The following is a 22,134-nucleotide window of genomic DNA, read 5'->3' as shown; positions in this document are numbered from 1 at the left end:
AATGAAATATCTTCTTCTTCTTCTTCTTCCAGTGCCATCTCCTGCCGGAGGTCGGCTATCATGAGGGCTATACGAACTTTAGACACAGCTGCGCGGAATAATGAGCGCGTGCTCTGTTTGAACCATGTTCGGAGATTTTTGAGCCATGAGTTACGTCTCTGTCCGGATGATCTTTTCCCATGGATCTTTCCTTGTAATGAGTTGAAGTACTTCTCGTTTCACATGATATGACCAAGGTACTGTAGCTTGCGTTTTTTGACGATCTTTAAAACCTCGACCTCTTTATTTACTACATCTTTATTTACAAATGAAATATAGAATCCTTAAAATTCAATTTTAAACTTACAGACTTCTTCAATTCAGAATCTTTTCGCCTTTCTTTCCAGAAAAGGCGTTGCAAAACTCATCAGTATATTTTTAATATTTGTATAGACTTAAACTCGGTTTTAGTAAAATATTTATTCTTGCTACGGTACCTTTTGCTGCTTTTAAGGCGGGATTCCACCGCTGTGACACGGTTTACACGAACATTATCATATAATTTGAATCGCCAGTACTTACTTAAGTACCTGTGTTATTTGTACTTCTATGTCTGTCTGGTATCTCGCTTTCGTGCATCTTGTCCACAAACAAGGGATTGTTCGCTGGGGCTCATTCCGAGCACAAATGACTCGGCGATGAATGCACAAACAGACGATGACTGCGTGCGCGGTGTGTAGTAAGCCTAAAATAAGGGCGCTGACACATTGGAGGCAATGATTTGTTTTTTCCGCAATGTCATGCTCGACGATTTCTGTAGAATATAATTATGGTCACGCTATTACTGGACCAGTGAGCTTCAATAATGGCCCTGTCCTCAAATTATCTTCCGATGTGTAACAAAGTCTTTAAAGAATTTGGTTGCGTTTTGAAATAGGTTTTTAATGTATGAACCACACGCCATCTCAATAGTTGCAAACATCTATTCAATACTCAAAGGTTAACATTATTAACATGAAGCGGTCTGAATATGTTTATTGCAAGCGACGTCAAACGCTGATCAGCTTCGAATAAAGCCCATACTTTTAAGACTGAAAGCCTTTGTCTTTATGTGTGTTTAAAATAAAATCTCTTGATTATCTGAGTTTGGTATAACCACATCTTAACCCCACGCCACGGTTGTACCGCGACAAAGACGCCCGTCTTGAATGAGCTTGCCGAGATGAGTAGTAATAGTAATGCTGCGGTTACACGAGCTTAGTAGTTATCGTTAGTACTAATACCTTGACGTTGCTCTAGGCGGTTACAATGTACTAGTACCTAGTAGGCAGCGCTCATATATAAGTAGTGAAAAGCAAGTCGACTGTTTATTATATAATGTACTTACTTAAGTGGCTATGCATCGCTCCATGTTTTGTATTTCTTTATGTTTTTGTGTAAATAATAATTGTATTATACCTCAAATTATACAAATGATAAAATTCGTTTGTTTATGATATTCCATCACCTTGTACCACCGGACCACAGTATGTACCTCAAACAATGTTATTGTCCAGTTAGATTGTCCACAATTTTATTATTTAAGTTTAATGAGAAACAATTTCAACAGCTTCCCTTACTTTCCTCTGATGTAATTTGACCCATACACTTCGAAGTCTAAAGCAAGTACTTAGACTAAGCACCTGTACTAAGCAGTCGCACCAGTCTCTAAGCTAATGTAAACGCAGCACAAGTTTAGTACGAGTAACAAGCTGAGACCGTACGTACGTTTGCAAACGCGTTCTTTGTGGCGCTCCCTTGATGACTTTACAAAGGTCTAGGGAACAGTACTCCACGCAGTCTATCTTTCATCATCACAGCTGAGCAGACCTCTCTATACATGTACAATATAATATGGATGTAATACAGGGCGTATGAAGATGAATGCGGATTTCTTTTTTGACAATCACATTTTTTAAATGTCGACTTGCCCTGAGTAACTTAGGTTATACTTAACCTTTTCTTTTCCGCATATTGCGAAATTAGTGCAAGTACACCATGAGATACCAAGTGCTTTGTAAGTTATTTGATAGGATACGCCTCAAAAGCAGCACGCTGCTCTGCTGGCCAGCGATCCACTGTCACTAATCAGCCCGTGACACTTATTGAGGTACTAGTACATTTAAGTCAATGGTGACACTCGGGCTCACGGTTTCCTCGATGGCACATTATCACCGAAAAGATAAACTTTTAAGTCGCATTTCTTTCAAAGAATATTAACGACGGGAATTAAAAATAGGATATTTTTATATTTTGCCGTAAAGCTGATAAGCTTCTTAGTGCTACCGTAGGCTGGGATATTAAAAAATCCATTATTTTTCAACAACAATCTGAGATGAGTTAATCTTTGTTAAAATTGCAGTATTTATGGAACTTTCTTTACTGCTGTGATGAAAGGCTGTTGTGTCAATGTTGGAGTAAAGCCTGGCAAGACTCTATTTGGCCCGGAGATAGTGGGCCCGATTCGGATTTTGAAATAGATATCTATTACATATCTTTTAGACATCACCAAGATACGATAACGATATGTTTAAGATCTAACCTGTCAAATTTGACATTTGCGCGATTTTGGAGATACTCTTGAACGATTTCCACAGGATATGACTTAGAGATCCAATTCACATCTAATAGATATCTTAGTCTATCAAACGTAAAAGTGACATTGGTTGCCCGAATTGCGCTGCAAAAGAGAACTAGTTGATATCTAAACTATAACGTATCTAGAATGGATCTAGTACGTGTCGTCTCTTGTGAATATCTTGAAGTTCGAATACAGCAGAGTGTCGCTACATGCAGCTTATATATGGTAATAATCATCTATATGTCTATATAGTCAAATAAAATCTCAGTAGCGGTCATGTCAACGACTTATTTCAATCCTTATATTGATGTAAGACCAATTTTTACTGTATAGTAAATAAAACTTGTTTTTCTTGGATATTTAAATTTTTTTGGCAGTGTTGTGATAAAGGTGTTTATAATTGCGATTTTTTTTGTTTTTATTTACATCAATGACTTTCTACGTCTTTTTTCAAAGAATCTAATGTAAACCACATCAAGGTAAATCTTGATCTCACTTTTTGCTTCTGTTCGTGCGCTTATTATTATTCTTGTTCTGTCTTTATTATAAACCAATTAGGTATGTTTTAGTGAATACTAATATATGTTTCACGGTATCCAATGGTTGCAATAATTCATATCAACATTATTCATGTGCATAAATGAGCTCGCCTCATAAATATCACCTCATAAAATACCTCACGAGGCTATCTCAATTAATGCGCGACTCCTGGGACGGTCAATAAATTAACAATTTGCTACAACCGCCAATTAAACTGACAAAATGGTGCCGGGGTAATTATTGATGATTATTCAATAATGCGAACGGACAGCGATTCGATGCTGTTCTGCGTCAATAAAAAGGAATAAAAACAATAGTATCGGTGTACAGGTCCGTTTTCGCTAAAATTTTATAATTACTGATTTGTCTGGTATAAAATTGGTAGTGAAATGATTTTAAAATACGTAAATAAGCCTCATATTTTCTTAAATAATGGAAAAAAAAAATAACTTTAATATTTCCATGACCCGGCAATGGATTAAGCCAATTTCGAACATTGACATCTTTAACATACAAATGATCTCATTTTGCTATCGTGCATTAAGTTCGTACTTGTTCGTGCAATGTATTGGCGAGAGAAAGACGTACGATAACAAAATGGTATCGTTTGGATGTGTTTTTGGTGTCAGTGTACTTACGTTCGAATTGGCCTAAATATGAACCATTTGTAGTTACTAATTATATTATGATAGTTGTTATAGTCGTCTTGTTTGCAATGCATTTATACTTCATTGAGAAAAACTTTAAATGAATACACAAATGAACAGATTTTGATAACATGTCTCTAAATAAACCTGCTTTCATATGAATAAAAAAATGCTACCAAATCGGTTCACAGACAGACACACACACATAGCTGACATAGTTGTTGACCTTTAGGTATAAAATGCTTCTTTTGGGTCGGGGGTTAAAAAAATACTCGCGATCGCGAACACCCGACATCGTCGAGAGTGCTTCATATAACCACTTACATAATTACCTACTAGAGACACAGCTATCTCTTTTTTCTAAACTAGTTAGAGAGAGACGGCCGTGGAAGGCTGTATCGTGCTACTAATGAAGTCTCAAGGGGCACATCTGTCTTCCCCGGTGCCCTCTGGGTGTTTGACTTTTTGCGGGTATTTTAAGCACCTTGAGATATGAGCTGCGTACATTGCCTACAATTGTTTCGTTTCTTATACCTCTAGTATACTCTATTATTATACCGGGTGTGGCCTGTAACATGAGCAAATAATTAAAACATAGATTGTACTCCTCAAACGATGACATTTTTGTTCAACAACTTTTAAAAATTATGAAATTATTTAGACTCCCTATTTTTCATACAAAAGAAATATTACCTTCAATAGACGCCATCGCCACGCATATCATTGTGATTGACGTTGCTTATCACGCCTTAAATATAACAAAATTCGCAATATACGTCATAGAATAAACTTTAAAATGTATTAGAAATCAAACCACAAGTTATTTTTAAAAGTCGCCGAACAAATGTTGATCAGTATGAGGAGTACAGCCTACAGTTAAATTTTTTGCTCATATTACAGGCCACACCCGGTATACAAACTAGCGATCCGCCCCGGCTACGCACGGCTTACACAAAACCTTAACAAATTATACACCTAATCCTTCCTCAAGAATCACTTCGCAAACACAGACACGGCGGGGATCTTTGTGTACTTTTTTTTATATAGCCTATTTTGTGTCCCACTGCTGGGCAAAGGCCTCCCCTTTCTTCCGCCACTCTTTGTGTACTTAGTGATAATAAATTTAATGTAGTGTTAAATCCTACCTAACTAGTAATTAATAATATTCAGAATATCTTTAACAGATTTTAATTGTCACGATGCCTCTAATTTAATCAAGTTATTAAAAGGTATATTCCTCCTGTTCCATAAAATAATTATCCATCGCCCATTGTTAAGTCCCAGCGTTGTCTTTACCTCAATTCCATTTATTCTGATAATTAAATAAATCTCGTATTTTGTGCAATATATATAAAGTAAGAGAACGCTCGGATGAGCTTAAACAATATTGTTCTAGCCAATTCAATTTAAATTTACGTAAATACATAATTTAGTGTCTTTGACGTTGAATAAAATTGACTGATATAAATAGGCCCCTTCCAGTGAAAAGGCTCTTTTCATACTTGACTATTAATTAGTTAATTGTATGGTTTGGATATTGTAAAACATTATCGCGCCAGACCCTAGAGCCTAAATGGTTGCGGACAGTGCGGTTTAAGAGGAATTTCGTCCCACCGCGAGACACACTCCTCCATAGATGCTCCATCTGTGGAGTGAGCTCCCTGCCGAGGTTTTCCCGAGGGCTAGGTTTTTAAAGGGTAGGTAGGCAAATATATCTTTGTTGACAAGTGTTTAATATAATATTGAAAAAAAAATTCAACTGTCTTACTGTCGCCCACAGTCCCACACAGCCCGAGTAATACACAAACAACTATTTACAAAAAAAATATATAGCCACAGCCGAATACAGAACCTCCTCCTTCTATGAAATGGAAGTCGGTTAAAAATATACTTACAAATCTATTTGAGAACAAAACCGTATTGGAGATTCACGTGTAATACATATATAGAAATGACTTGTGAAATCACTCGTCTGGATGTATTTTCCGAAGCCCTCGGAGTGGACCGATTCCTTCGAGATTTTTGAAAGACCCTTTAAACCTTTTCAGCCGAGCTACCCTTTGATCGACGCAACAATATTTTCATACAAATTACCTTCTTTCACAGTATAAACTTTGATTTCCAACATCACGGCTTTGAAGGGCTTCTTGAAAGGTTTTTGCAACGTTATTTGGGCTTTTATCTAATTTTCTTTTGTAAGTATAATTATGTTTACAGAATTTCTTAATGTTGTTAGATTATGTTGGTAAATAATTATAAAGTTTATAAGTTAATTTTGACGACCCGGTCTGGATTTGATTTTGGCAGACAATTTTTTTTATGAAATTATATTTTTGTCGTGTGTTTCGATCCAATTTGATTCAAATTAAGTTTCAACCTATTCGTTTTTTTGGTGGCTTACGCTAAATAAATGTCTTGTTAAAAACCTGTTGAACTTAATACAAAAAAACAGAAAAAGTGCAAGTCGCACCGAAGTGCGTACCTTTTAGTGTTTGTTGATATAGCGGCAACAGAAATACACCATCTGTAAAAATTTCAGCACGGTTCATGAGATACAGTCTGGTGACCAATAGACGAACAGTGATGGAGTCTTAGCAATAGGGTCCTGTTTTTACCCTTTGGGCACGGAACCCTAAATCCATAGTCATGTTCTGTCATGTTAGTTTTTAAACTAGTTCTTGTTTGTTAATCCGCATATATATTTAAATTGGTTTATTTTAAATTGGTTTATTTTAAATTGGTTTAGTTGAAGCCATCGCTGATGCCAACATTGGTTCGAACTTCGAGTAAAGTTAGTTCAAGTGCTCGTGAGACTTAGATAGTTTCGTATTTAGTTTTAGTGCTTTCATACAACTGTTAGTGAAGTCTCGTAGTGGATACAGGACAGATTTACGGGCCAATTCGAACGTACACTGACATCAGAATAATATTTTGATTTGTTGTTTAGTTATCGAGCGTCTCGCCCGCGCCAATACATGTACGGACATTTAGCTGATATCAGTGTATATTCGGATTGGCCTTATTAGACTTGAAGTAAAGGAGTTCAATTATAGTATACTTACTTTACCTGGGGTGGGTGACCCATTTTAAATACAGGCTATTTGGTACATCGTTTGCCAAATTAAAACGGCAGATAGGTTGGGTCATTTGCTATCTTCTCATGCCTAGAAAACCAAAATTAGCCATGGTTTTTTTATTACTACGCAAGTAATAATTTGAAATTTAGGAAAAACTGGCATAGAAGCGAGAAAAAAATTCGCGCCAAATTAAAAAATTCTAGGCCTGAGAAGATAGCAAATGACTCAATCTATCTGCCGTTTTAATTTGGCAAACGATGTACCAAACAACCTGTATAGTAATTAATTTAAATATTTAAACCCTTTAAAGATAAGATTATAAAAATGCGTAAGTATTCCTTTTTAGAGGCATTAAAGTAAATTACATTGTATGATACAATATTTAACCATTAGCTATATGTCATGATACTCATGATGGATTCTGTAATACATTTATACTGGAACACAGTATAGCACTTAACATCAAATTCATGAAGCGATGGAAAGCGAGCTGTCACAACAAAACGCCGTCGTGAACGAGTTATTGTTATATTTATTACTAGCTGTTGCCCGCGACTTCGTCCGCGTGGAATCTTATCTTCAACATTTTATATCTTTAGTACCTATAATTTTCATATCCAAGCAATGTTGAAATTAAGTACTTTTCTTTTTTAGCAAGTTGTATGAAGTTTTAAGTCAAGTGGATTTTGATGTTGGTTGCTGAAATTACTTTTCTTGTATTCTCATAATAGGTGCCCTTATACAAAGTTTCAAGTTCCTAGCTTCAAATAAAATTTGCACCTGAAGACGAACTTTCATCCCCTTTTTAACCCCCTTAGGGGTTGAATTTCCAAGAACGTTGCAATTACTTTTTTTTTGTAATCGGCTATTATGCCTGTCTAAGAATTTTCAAAGCATTTGTAATGGATTTAAAATTTGAAACCCATTTTAACCCTGTTAGGGGATGAATTTTACAAAACGCTGAAATTACTTTTATTGTCTTCTAATAGTATCCCCAAATACAAAGATTCAAGTCCCGCGCTCGAAAAAATGTTTGATATCCATACAAACTTTCAACCCCTTTTTCACCACCTTAGGGGATGAATTTTCAAAAACGCTGAAATGAGTATTCTTGTATTTTAATTTAAAACGTTTTTACAAAGTTTCAAGTTCCTTGCTTAAAATAAAATTTGCACCCGCAGACGAACTTCCATCCCCTTTTTAACCCCCTTAGGGGTTGAAATTCCAAAAACTTTGCAATTACTTTTTTTTTGTAATCCGCTATTATGCCTTTCTAAGAAGTTTCAAAACCATTTGTAATGGATTCAAACTTTCAACCCCTTTTTAACCCTGTTAGGGGATGAATTTTACAAAACGCTGAAATTACTTTTCCTGTCTTCTAATAATATCCCTAAATACAAAGATTCAATTCCCACACTCGAAAAAATGTTTGATATCCATACAAACTTTCAACCCCTTTTTCACCACCTTAGGGGCTGAATTTTCAAAAACGCTGAAATTAGTTTTCTTGTATTTTAATAATATATCTTTCAACGAAGTTTCAAATTCGTAGCTCAAAAGAAAACTTTAACCCCATACAAACATTCATCCCCTTTTTAACCCTGTTAGGGGATGAATTTTACAAAACGCTGAAATTACTTTTATTGTCTTCTAATAATATCCCCAAATACAAAGATTCAAGTCCCGCGCTCGAAATTTTTTTTGATATCCATACAAACTTTCAACCCCTTTTTCACCACCTTGAGGGATGAATTTTCTAAAACGCTGAAATTAGTTTTCTTGTATTTGAATTTGATACTTTTTTACAAAGTTTCAAGTTCCTAGCTTAAAATAAAATTTGCACCCGAAGACGAACTTTCATCCCCTTTTTAACCCCCTTAGGGGTTGAATTTCCAAAAACGTTGCAATCACTTTTTTTGTAATCGGCTATTATGCCTTTCTACGAAGTTTCAAAGCATTTGTAATGGATTAAAATTTTCAACCCCTTTTTAACCCTGTTAGGGGATGAATTTTACAAAACGCTGAAATTATTTTTCCTGTCTTCTAATAATATCCCTAAATACAAAGATTCAAGTCCAACACTTGAAAATTTTTTTGATATCCATACAAACTTTCAACCCCTTTTTCACCACCTTAGGGGATGAATTTTCAAAAACGCTGAAATTAGTTTTCTTGTATTTTAATAATATAGCTTTTTACGAAGTTTCAAATTCCTAGCTTAAAAGAAAACTTTAACCCCATACAAACTTTCATCCCCTTTTTAACCCCCTTAGAGGTTGAATTTCTCAAAATCGCTTCTTATCTCTTGTACACTTTATAAATGCAATCTGGTGTGCAAATTTCAACTTTCTGGCTTTTGTAGTTTCGGCTCTGCGTTGATGAATCAGTCAGTCAGTCAGTCAGTCAGTCAGTCAGTCAGGACACTTGCATTTATATATATAGATATTGAAATGCCTACGAAGCATTTATTGTTAGACTTTCAGAAGTCTGTTTTGTCTCCGAAACGCAATAATGATTGATAACGTTATTATGAACCTTTTGATTTATTGTCGTCAGTGATTATTTTGAAAATGAGCTGTGAAAGGAAATTAAATTGATACTTAATTCGTCTAAATATTAACGATGAACAATATATAACGCAAAAAAAAACACTAACTACTTATGGCTGTTTGAAACACTTGTTATTAACTATAACTAACTATAGTTGATTTGCATCTACTAAGTTTTTGCGAGTACGTAAACTACGTACGAGTGCCGCGGACCACGCAAACTTTGAACTTGAGTCGCGATAACGACGAGTCCTTAACACAATAATGGCGAAAGCCGGATGCCCGGGGGCACGCCGCGCCGCTTGCTCGTTTAATCATGTAGATCTAGGATATGCATCATTGGCATATTTATTTTTATTTTTATAAACTGTGACATACTATAAAGAAGATCGTTAGTAAAGCTTAGTTACTTTGATTTGATCCGAACCGATATACTTAGTTAGTATGTAGGATCTTACATCCATAATGTTCGGTCGCAAGGTGTGGCACACGGCGCGCCGTGCCTGCTTCAGCGGCACACAATTAAATAGCAAACATATCGGTCCAACGGCTAAATGGGGTCGAATAAGACTGAAATTATTGGCAGTGCCAATCCGATATCTGGATGTCGGGCGGCCCGTGGCCCCTATGAAGAAAGATTGGAAAATGGGGACTAAGTCACGAAACGGTCACGTGACGTCGTCCCCTATTAGTCTTAAATAGCTTTCCGTCTGTTGTGGCCGCCGCAGCATGGACCGCGCGTTGTTGGTTGCTTCTGAACCGCATGTCGTCCTAACGAGAGAACTTACTACTTACCAGCGCATTTACCGAGCTTACCAACTACTTTGTTAAAAAGTTATTGCGCCTAGTTAGTATGAACATAGGGATTAATTTGCACTGGTCCGAGATGAATTTAATACGTTTTCAACGGATACCTACGTCGCTTCAACCGCAATGTGATTTGAATGTAGTGTGGGAAGTTTGTTAGGTAATATGTTAACAAAATCGTTAAGGCTTTCAGAAATTTTAATAAAGTTACGCATGAGAGTACGAAATTTAAATGGCTATAATCTGATCATGGCGTTTAACCCATTGTTCATTTGAAACTACGTAGGTACTTAGGTAGTTATTGTTACGGATAAATATATTAAATATTTGTTACATACTTATCAGCTCAGGTTCACTCCTGAATTTAATTTGATCGATTGCACACTTTTAAAATTGTTGTATTGTGTTTATTCTCAATAGGCTCAGTGTAAACGCCTAATTTTTTATTTTTTTTAAATACACACTGAAAGAGGTATTTGATTTTAGTTCTTCTTTATGATTTGTTAGATTTGTCGGTGTCTAGAATATCAATAACAATGCCAAAATAAGTTCAAGATGATATTTATTTGTAAAGCCAAATCAGCCCAACACACGTAGATTACCCAAATTAGAATAATTTATCCACAATATATTCATAAATGATTGTCAAAAGGCCGCGTGAGAGTCTAAACGCAGGTTTAACCCGAGGACTCGATCATTACTGGATGGCCGAGTTGCAAATCTTTTTTTAACGAGCTTTAAGCCGACCGTCCGTCCCACAGGATTAACTGAGTTATAGGTTATAGGTGCGGAATTGTGGTTGGTTCTGTGATGGGATAATAAGTTACGTGTTTTTTTTAAGTTACTGTCCGCTTTGAAATGGGTTGAATTACTGAATGGTGTGCTTTGAGTTGTGTAATTATTAAATGTGTATAGAATCTGTAAAATTAATAAGTATCACTGCTCTTTGGCGGTTAAGCTTTAACAATTTTGGCAATGATAACTTTTTGTAGGTAAGCCAATTCTCAAAATATAAATTATGAAATGAAAGCCCCGAACCGCATGGAATCTCATTTTCCGCACCAATAGCGGCCAGAAATATTCCACTGCTGGCCGGTCTCTAATACCTGCAGCATTACCGGCCATGTTTCACTGATTGTCGCACCTGTTCGAGGCCGTTTAGGCGTTTTGCGGCTCGTCCGCGGGCATATAATATATTGGAGGGAATATATTGCGGGCCTAATGAGGCGGTCAACGCCATCTGGTGCACGGTATATGCCTAGAAGTTAAAGGTAACGGGTTTGCTTTACCACTATTATGTTCTTTTTCCTTGTTCAAAATATTTTATTTTTTAATTGGTTGGTGAAGCAAATGTGTGTAACGGGCGACATAGGTCCATGAGTAAAATGTTACTTTCGTTTTGATTGTCTTGAAAAAATTAATATAATTGTGTGTATTGGAGAATGCTTATTTTTCAGCAAATATATCAGATTGCTCTGATATATTTGATGATGATGATTTGGGTTTGTGTGTATTGAGTGTATAGTTCAATTTAACTACTTATAGTTCTTCAGCACCTTCTATTTAACATTTTTTTCTTACTATTTTTTATATTTCTGTTTTACATTTTTAGACACATTTTACTTTGTTTAAATTTTTATGTATATGTAAAAATGTATTATTATGTATGTATTTCTCTTATTTCAGCTGCACATATAACCGGTTTCCCCGTTTCAAAGACAAGCGCCCATTTCTTGCACTTGAGGTCTTTAATGAAAGGTTCGCACTTGAATCTAAGTACATACTTACCTAACTGTACCTACTGATAACAATTATTTTTATTATTTATTTTTAAATATTATGTTTTTGGTTTTACTTACTTATAATCTAATCTAAACTTAAATATACATACTTAATTGCTTATTAACGTTTGTTTAATTATTAAAATAATAATCATAATTTTAACGAACTTAGTGACTGTGATTCTTGCTTTATTCATAAAATTATTACATGCAATTACAATTTAAAAACTAAAATATAACTCGATTTAGCTGTACTAAATAATAGTGGTAAATAAGTATACATTCCGCATGATGGCAAAGGAACTAATTATAGCTGAAAGACGTGTAAACATTCAAGTTACGCATACACAGCTTTAAAGAGTAATAACTAATAAGGCGTGAATGAATATTTGTACTGAAAACATGTTGCACGTGTTGCAAATAAGTTATATACCGGGTGTGGCTTGTAACACGAGCAAATAATTAAAACATAGATTGTACTCCTCAAACGGTGACACTTTTGTCCAACAACTTTTAAAACTTAGACTTCATATTTTTCATACAAAATAAATATTATCTTCAATGGATGCCATCGCCATGCCATATCATTTGTGATTGACGTTGCTTGTCATGCCTTAAATATAACAAAATTCGCAATACATTGTGTCTTAGAATAAACTTTAACCCTTAAATTGGCAAGAGTAAAAATTTGTAAAAACAAGTAATATAGTAGCATACCTTTATTTAATACCGTCTGGGGGTCTACAGAAAAATGTTTGAAAAAATCCAGTATTATCGGTTTTTCAGAAAATCTATGTACATCACCATGCACGTTGCCAATTTTATAACAAGAAAAGTAACATTGTTCTATGTACACGCTGGTTACCGCTGCCAAGAAGCCAGTAAAATATTATATAAAAATTAACGTAAATTATTATGAAAAAACATAATTTAGTGTGAAATTGTTAAAAGCAATTTAGTTTTTTTGTTCCTCCGACAATTAAACAAAGGAGCATAATGCATTTGACGCTATAAAATTTTGTCTATCCCTGTAGTAGTGTACATTTTACGGTCCACTCTCAGGAAAATGCCCCATGTTGTTAAACCAAAGAAAGTCTGTAACTCTATGACGCTATTTCAGAGCCTTTTGTATTTTTTTTCTTATGGCACAGTTTCTCAACTTTCATTTCATCGGTTACCAATCTTCGTCGCTTTACAATGTCCTTCGAATAGCTCAAACCGGAAGTTCTAAAAGTAACCTAAAGCTGTATCTAATTCTGTTTTTTTTTCAGGCTGGTACATTTCACGTGTTTATATGAACCTCTTGTTGCCCTAGTATGTAGTTAATGGCGATGAGTGTTCAAGTGTAATGTAGGCAAATAATATCAATAAATCATAAATAACTGTAGATGGAGATTACAGAACTCTAATACGCTCGAAAGAGAATCAACGTGCTTTCGGAATTAAATCGTGCTTGATTATATTTATCGACCTCATCCTCGTCCGACAAGCTGTCTAGCAAATTTAATCGCTCCAAAGAAGAATTTAAAGAAGGTGGATCAGGGCTATCGTCAGAATAGTATTGTTTGAATGCGCGTTGGTTCCTCATCGGAATCTGATTCATAATCAGAACATACATTTTTTACGTGAATTAAAGCTAAAATCTTATGCGATCTACATAGTGTTAAATACTACAGACAAAGAAAGGAAACCATTCTGTTTAAAAATATTTTAAATAAACAAGGATACGTAAAATCGATAGATTCAAAACAAAAGTTAAGTACAGATAGGTTGGCAACGTACACGGTGGTTACCGTAGTTACATCTTTACAAACTTGTCAACGGTAACCGTGGTGTACATTCCAATTTACCAGTGATTATCTTTATTATTATGCCTTATGCACACAAAATGACCAATTATTCATATACTTTACCATTTTCTTATGAAACACAAAACATAATAATCATAACTTGCCTACAGAAAAGTTGTTAAAATTTAATAAAACTTATTAGAGGTACTGGCGAGCGTCGCCGCTTCGAACAGATTTTTTGATAGCGACGTTAATTTTAATTTTATGCCATATCACATATTTAATTACTATTGATAACATCATTATTAAGTAGTTTCTGTTAATAAAAGCTTAGGGAATTAGATATGTTTACGACAGGAATTTTTACTAACTAACGTACACTGTGATGCACAATGCCAATTTAAGGGTTAATGTGTAATAAAAATCAAACCACAAGTGGCCACACCCGGTATAAATTTTAATAATCTTGACTACTCTCTCGAATCTGTTTCAAATAGCCATATAATAAGATATATACGAAATTCCGGAATGGCTAACGTTAAATGGAATTTGTAATTCGCGTACACGAATGATTTTGCGCAGGACTAAGCTTGATTAAACCACTGGGCGCACTTTGGGCTAATCAGGAATGTAGCGGCCATGATATAGGAATGCTAATGTGTGGTCGATGTGCGCTACACTGCATCTACTTGGTAAAGTGCACAGTGGTACTTAACGTACCGACTAGGGAATGCAATCTTGATCTCGCGAATTTTTAAGAAATCACGATTTTAGCAATCTCAGTCGAGATCTAGATTAATGTTTTCGAGATCTCGAACGAGATTGAAAGATTGACCCGTGTGAATTACTTTGTTTTGAGTAATCGTTTTGACCTTAGATTCATGTTGTTCAGGCAGTGCTATTAATTGCGGCGGACTGTAGCTGACGATAAAAGTACTGTGGCGCACTCTGTGCGGAAGAATCGGGCTATCTTAGCGGACCCACGTACCCAGTCACAATTATGTATGAATTTTGCTCGCTGAAAAAAAATATCGGTATGACAGATATTAGATATAAAAAATCACGTACATTTCCATACCTAAAATAGCGCAAATAATGTGTGGCTTAACATTTCTCAGCTGGTAGATACCACTTTAAAGTTACTAAAGAAAAGAGCTCCTACGGTTCAGACGTCATAAAAAATCTAACTATACGTAACTATACCTACCTAGATTGTCAAATTTATGGGTAACATTCATTATAATTAGCACAAATAAAATATTGTTGATGGTTTTACTTGAAAACATTCACAAAGTCGCATAATAAAATCGATGACTAGTTAATAACGGAGATCAAAATGAATATGCATCCTTTCAAACGACTGACAAAAGCTATGCAAATATTTTATATAAACTAAAAATTCTCGCTCCCGAAAATCATGCTTCCCTGAGCTGCGCTTCACGTTCACGCGTCGAGCATGAAAATTAATAAAAAAAACCTATTTAAAAAGTTTTTTGTCCAGCCGTTGCTGAGCACCACTGTGCGCCTGTTAAGCGACGCTTGCTCGACAGTGTAGCATCATCCACATTTGCATACTTTATATTGCACGCGTGTGTATTCGCTGTTTCGCGCTTAGTAAGTTGGTTCTATAGTTGCATTTGTATTCCATTTGAGAGGGTGTCAACTGGCGAGTGAATGATGCATGTGGAATATTTAAGTAAAAATATTGGCTTAACCAGTAAACGTGAAAAGTGTTAAATGTTATATTCTACCAACGAAAAAGGGAGAGTATTTTTTCTGTGAAAAGTATGCAATGAAACAATACATACAGTTGATACAGTGTACCTATGTTTGTACGTCGTATTTTTCGCACATCAATCTGATTCATCAACTCAAAAAGTTTGTCCGTTTTTAGGCGTGTGTGTACCTATGTGTCTGCCTGACACTATTTGTATAGTCTGCAGTAGACTGAAAGGCCTATGATGATGATGTGTGTGTATTATAACGTATTTTGGGGCCCGATTCGGATTATGAAATAGACATCTATTAGACATCTTTTAGACATCACCAAGATACGATAACGATATGTTTAGGATCTAACCTGTCAAATTTGACATTTACGCGATTCTGGAGATACCCTTGAACGAGTTCCACAGGATATGACTTAGAGATTTAATTCACATCTAATTTATATCTTACTCTATCTAACGTAAAAGTGACATTAGTTGCCCGTTTTGCGCTGCAAAAGAGAACTAGTTGATATCTAAACTATAACGTATCTAGAATGGATCTAGAACGTGTCGTCTCTTGTGAATATCTTGAAGTTCGAATACAGCAGTTTGTTATGTTTTGTGACCAAACTCGAACTCGTACCTGATGCTTTTTTCGAAACTTATCGATGGAATATCGTTAATAATCACCATGTCCATAGATTAGATTAGATTAGATATACATATAACCTTCTATTATTTACAATAAATTAGTACAGTCATCAGCAATAGCACAGAATAACTGCAATAGTATCTTACACAACTAGGGCCGCAAAAATATGACACGTTCTTATTTGGATCGCAATAAGAGCGCGTCATATATTTTTGCGGCCCTAGTTGTGTAAGATACTATTGCTGATGACTGTACAAACGAGAAAAGATCACCGAGATCATCTTGAGCTTACATTGTGATCTTAAAATTATATAATTTCGCGTGTCTCGATCTCTACATGTAAGTACGAACGAAATGCACGCGCGAATGTTAACAAAACGACATCATTTTGACATCAAAATCGTAAGTTTGAAATTGGCCTCTCGGTATTATTTCTTCCACTAGCGTATGAAACCTTGTTAGGATGTAACTAAATATGATAAGAAAAGGAATGTTCCTTTGTGCGTGGATAATTGGATATAGTATATCAAGGGTCTTAGGGTAAACAACAGTAACGGCATTCACTTTCACGGTATAACAGGAGGATAAATTGATTTCTAACAAGAAATCTACAAAGTATTTTTATGCGTAAAAAATTGTTTTAAAAAATAAGGTGCATTGGCATAACTTTGATACGGATAATTTTGAAAAAGAGAAAATACAAGTTTGACTGTAACAACAGTAAACAATTAAGAAGCCTTTGTTTTACCGGCGAGAAAAGTTATTAATATATATAAAAAAAATAGTAAAATTCACTGCCACGGGCGAGACCCAAACTCGCGACTCCCGACTACCAACTGAGTGAGACTTGGCTGAGAATATTTCTCCCGTGGTATTCATATGCATCTTAAGACTCTTAGCGACATCTACTGAAAATAGAATCAAATCCATTTATTATATTGAAGAGTTTTACACACTTCTTTACAGACTGCTAGCAGTCTATGTCTTATACAAAATGCATTTAGAATGATTTTCATCCAAAATATTTATTTGTGACTAATAAACCTTCCGTACAAAGTACCTACTGTAGTATACGTGAAAAATAATACCATGAACTCACTGCACCTCAAAGCATTTCGTGCACATTTATATTGAAAGCAGCCAAAAGCACAAAATAACTGGAGCGCTTTCAATCGCGCAAAACTAATTGACAGTCTATTTCCTTTTGTACGCAGTTGTTTTGTCCGTCCGCCGCTCCACGCGGCCCATTGGGCAGCTAGCGAGTTTCACAAGTTAATTGATTTTAAACCTTGTTTTAAAGTCGTAAGGTCCATTGATGGTTAGAGGGCCTGCCTCGAACCATGAACGAAGTTTTGCCTCTCTGTCGCATTTACGTACGAATTTACAAGTGCGTCAGAGAGGCAAAACTTCGTTAGTGGTTCGCGGTAGGCCCTCAGTTGCTGTGGCTGTGCTATTGAACAGTTTCGAGTATAAATAACCCTTCTTGCTTTGTTAATACTTAGAGTACAAAATGCGTTAGCTTTTTGTGATTATTTGCATGATAACAGAATATGATACGTTTTGTCGACTTAAATTGAGTCCTACGTAGTGAGTACTAAAGTTACATTTGCATGTTTGTGTTGCATATAAATGAGGTTTTAGCTTTGAGTCATTGAGAGTTTCATAAATTTGATCATTATAATTATCCATGTTTTGTGCAACAAATGCAATGGCGTTATATTATGTGGCGATAATAATTGGTTGTATTGTTTGCCCTGATCATTTTGAAATCATGATGCTCATAAATAAATACGACAAAGCTATTTGTTACAATGAAATGTCTGAAACCTATGAGGAATGCACCCCCTTTATATCATAAATCATTTTTTACTGTTTTTGGCGTCTTTTTCATAAATACTCGTATGTTTTCACGACCGCTATGAAACATTACTTTATGTGAAACAGTACCTAGTTAAACAAACTTAATAAGAAAATACGTTGTTTTTACACGTGTGTTTCTTAACCCTTATGAACAAATACGAGTCCAAGTATTTCCGACACGAATATTTAGCATGACGTTGGTATGAACAAGTATCAAGAAGTTAATGTTCCGAATGTGTTTGATCCTTTGAAGAGAGCCCGCATTACACAACATGACATACAAAGGCATCAGTCGTCACGTTGTTTCATGGAAGGAATTATACAAACATTTACCCACCAATTACGCACATTTCGCTTCGTTGAAAACGACTTGTCAAGATTTTATGATTTTTCAATGTTTTTATTTTTTTGGATTTAGGTATACTAGATTACTATAGTAGCACATACACATTCGCATACTTTCCTCTGTGTAAGTGTGCAAATTATTGAGAAAATACATTATTATTTTTAAACTTTCGACCCAGTTTCGACCGAACTAGTTAAAAAGGAAATCAAAGACGGTCCTCCTTTATTTCAAATTTTATTAGGCGTTGTATACTTTATGGTTAATCAACAAAAGGTGTGGCATTGTTATATTGTAATAACTTCAAGCATAATAATTAACCTACCCCATGTGGGAAAACAGATTGACTGAAAATACGAGAATTAAACCGTAAAATTAGCCTAAAAATTGTTTGACACAATTTCAGCAAAAACCTTTAACTCATACTTTTGCTATCGTATCACAGCAATTCTGATTTTAAACTTTATTTCCAGTGACCGCCCTCCGCGAGCACTGGGATGAGGCGAACGCTCGCGTGCTCCAGCGCAAGGCGCAGCTGGACGCCATGCTGGGGGACAGCCAGCGGTACGAGGCGAGGCGGCGGGACGCCGACGCCTGGCTGACCAGAATGGAGGCCAGGCTGGCTGCCATGGCGCAGCCGGGGCATACGGCTGATGTGCTGGAGATGCAGCTTAGAGAACAGAAGGTAAGACAGTGGTAGCGGTACGAGGCGAGGCGGCGGGACGCCGACGCCTGGCTCACGAGGATGGAGGCCAGGCTGGCTGCCATGGCGCAGCCGGGGCATATGGCTGATGTGCTGGAGATGCAGCTTAGAGAACAGAAGGTAAGACAGTGGCAGCGGTACGAGGCGAGGCGGCGGGACGCCGACGCCTGGCTCACGAGGATGGAGGCCAGGCTGGCTGCTATGGCGCAGCCGGGGCATACGGCTGATGTGCTGGAGATGCAGCTTAGAGAACAGAAGGTAAGACAGTGGCAGCGGTACGAGGCGAGGCGGCGGGACGCCGACGCCTGGCTGACCAGAATGGAGGCCAGGCTGGCTGCCATGGCGCAGCCGAGGCATACGGATGATGTGCTGGAGATGCAGCTTAGAGAACAGAAGGTAAGACAGTGGCAGCGGTAAGAGGTTCTGACGCCTGGCTGACGAGAATGGGGGCCAGGCTGGCTGCTATGGCGCAGCCGGGGCATACGGCTGATGTGCTGGAGATGCAGCTTAGAGAACAGAAGGTAAGACAGCGATAGATAAACTTGGTGAGGCGATGAGACAAGGATCTCTGACTAGAATTTAGACGAGGCTGGCTGATGAGCTGGAGATTCAGCTGAGTGAACAAAAGGTAAGACAGTGGCAGCGGTAAGAGATTCTGACGCCTGGCTGACGAGAATGGGGGCCAGGCTGGCTGCTATGGCGCAGCCGGGGCATACGGCTGATGTACTGGAGATGCAGTTGCGGGAACAGAAGGTAAGATAGAGAATGATGATGAAACAAGGACGCCTGGCTGACGATAATAGAGCTGGCTTTTATGGTTCAGCCTAGGCATAATATGTGCCTGAAATGCAGCTTAGAGAAAAAAGTAATATAGAGATAGAGAAACGTGGTCAGGTGGCAGGACGCTGATGCCCATTGTAGTATACAATGCAAATGATGAATGTTCTAGCATCAGTCTACTCGTTTAGGAAGCTCTATGACAATAAACAAACCACATACTCTTTCATGAGGCACTTAGTCTAAGCATCCCTTCCTACCAAAATACGACCGCTATTTGTTAGCATAAAATGTCAAGATAATTAATATTACCTATGTCCCTTAAAGTAAATCCGGCCAGTCCCCTATCATGTATCTTGAGAACAGAAGCTTAGTACTTTTGTGTGTAGGCAATTAAATTACTTCGTAAAATTTTACACATATCATCATCAATTTACATTGAAGATACTACCACATAAGATTTGTTGCAGAGTAATCCACTTTTCTTCTCCGCTCGGTTAGATTACAACCAATGCTATTGGTTGATTTCCACACATCTCCTTTCATCTCCACTCATCTTGGCCTCAGTGGAAAGTCAGCTTGAATGCCAAAAATCATCTAGCGTCATTATATTTGTTCCCTCACCGAACTCCGTTAAAATCAAATCAACTGAATGTATTTATCTCACAGACGATAACAGTAAATTGTCGAGTATAAAATAACTCCTTTCGTGAATTCAGAATTCCCTCTTCGCTTTGGAATTACACTTAAGAGCTATAAAAATGAATCTATTTGCTCCGAATTCACATGCATCGTGGTCTATTCTCGTTGCTCTTGAGTATATTGCATCAGAGATGCTCGCCGTAATTCATATTGCACTTACTTACCTACTGCAAGTAAGGATGCGGCACAACCAGGGATGTTGCGGATATTCGCATCCGAATCCGCATCCGCGGAGGATCCGCATTATTTTCGACTACCGCATCTGCATCCGCATTAATATACTTAACGAAATCGTCTAGATCCCGAAAAGTCGGCCAAGTTTATTAAATAAAACACAGCTATATTCTTGCTCAAATACTAAACGTTTCGTTTGTTTTTAATAAAAAATGCCATAAATGTAATATTTGACGTTTTTTAAGTACCAAATCTTGACATCCGCATCCGCATCCGCGGGTGTGAGGCTTTAAATATCCGCATCCGCATCCGCGGATGTCAAAAAATCTGCATCCGCAACATTCCTGGGCACAACCTTGATCAAAGTCGAACATAAAATGCAGCGAGCGTTCCGAGGATTCTTTCCTCCATCGCTCAAAGTGACAACATTTCCATCTTGACTTAGATGGTTGGCAATATCCAACTGTGCGAATCTCCAGAAACTTCATTATTATTAGTTGTTCGTTGTTCAGTTGTTTTCCAATGTTCTTATAAATGCCTCTGTTCTCCTTGCACCATTTTTACATGTCTCTGTTTGGCCCGATGGTTGACTGGTAGAGAATGCCATTAGGCATTAAGTTCGCCATTTGTACATTATTTTTATGTTTTGTGCAATAAAGTTTAAATAATTTCATTGTTTTTACCTTTAATTCCGACGTTTCAGCTGAGTTGCACCAGCTGTGCTGTGTGTTTGTGTAATTGAATATGTGTACAAAACGCGAGAGTTTAAAGTGTTATAAGTTTAAATAAATAAATAAACTTCCAGCTAAAATGTGGGATGAACCGTCGCCCGCGATATTTCCGGACCGATATGGTCTTCAAGAAAAAAGCTTACTTACTCTTGTCTTAAAATCCAGCAACACAATGGCTAATCCCTCTGGTATTGCAGGTGTCCATGGGCGAAGGTGATTACTTACCATCGAGCTATTCGTCTGCTCGTCTGATTCCTATACCATAAGAATCATGTTTTTATTTTCTTTGAAATCAAAGGCATTGGTTTTCTTATTTGCAGTAGGCAGCGAAGTAATTTCCTTGAGCAATTTATAAAGGAAATTACAGACGTTGCAGCATTGATGTCGTTCAATCCATCACTCAGGATTGACTGTGACACCGCCCCGGTCAACGTTGCAGCAGTAAAGGTGACTTTCGCATGTCAGCTGCAATACTGTTGCCGCTGATAAATCTTTAAATTCCTTGATAAAATGTGTGTCGTTTGCCGCCGCCTAAATGGCTCAGTTATCACGTTCATTCCGTCAAGTACACGTATGCTACAAGGCTACAAGGCGTTTTCCATTAAACGATTCTTATCTTGACTAGGTCCTCTGGTGTCAATTTGCAGCAAGAGACTGCACCCCCGTCCCTACGTATTTGCAAGTCTGTCTGGC

General features: G+C 36.9%; 1 protein-coding gene across 1 annotated transcript in view; it reads left to right on the top strand.

The window, feature by feature from the left end:
* LOC134668449 (dystrophin-like) overlaps window positions 1-19,054 on the top strand; it is a 301,938-nt gene extending 282,884 nt beyond the window's left edge. Inside the window, exon 42 of the mRNA XM_063525939.1 lies at window positions 18,828-19,054. Coding sequence (XP_063382009.1) covers window positions 18,828-19,054 — 227 coding nt within the window. The remainder of the gene's footprint in view (window positions 1-18,827) is intronic.
* Window positions 19,055-22,134: the final 3,080 nt, after the last annotated feature.

Source organism: Cydia fagiglandana, chromosome 1 (assembly GCF_963556715.1).
Source record: "Cydia fagiglandana chromosome 1, ilCydFagi1.1, whole genome shotgun sequence".
Lineage (NCBI taxonomy): Eukaryota > Metazoa > Arthropoda > Insecta > Lepidoptera > Tortricidae > Cydia > Cydia fagiglandana.
This window is presented reverse-complemented; position numbering and strand designations above follow the sequence as displayed.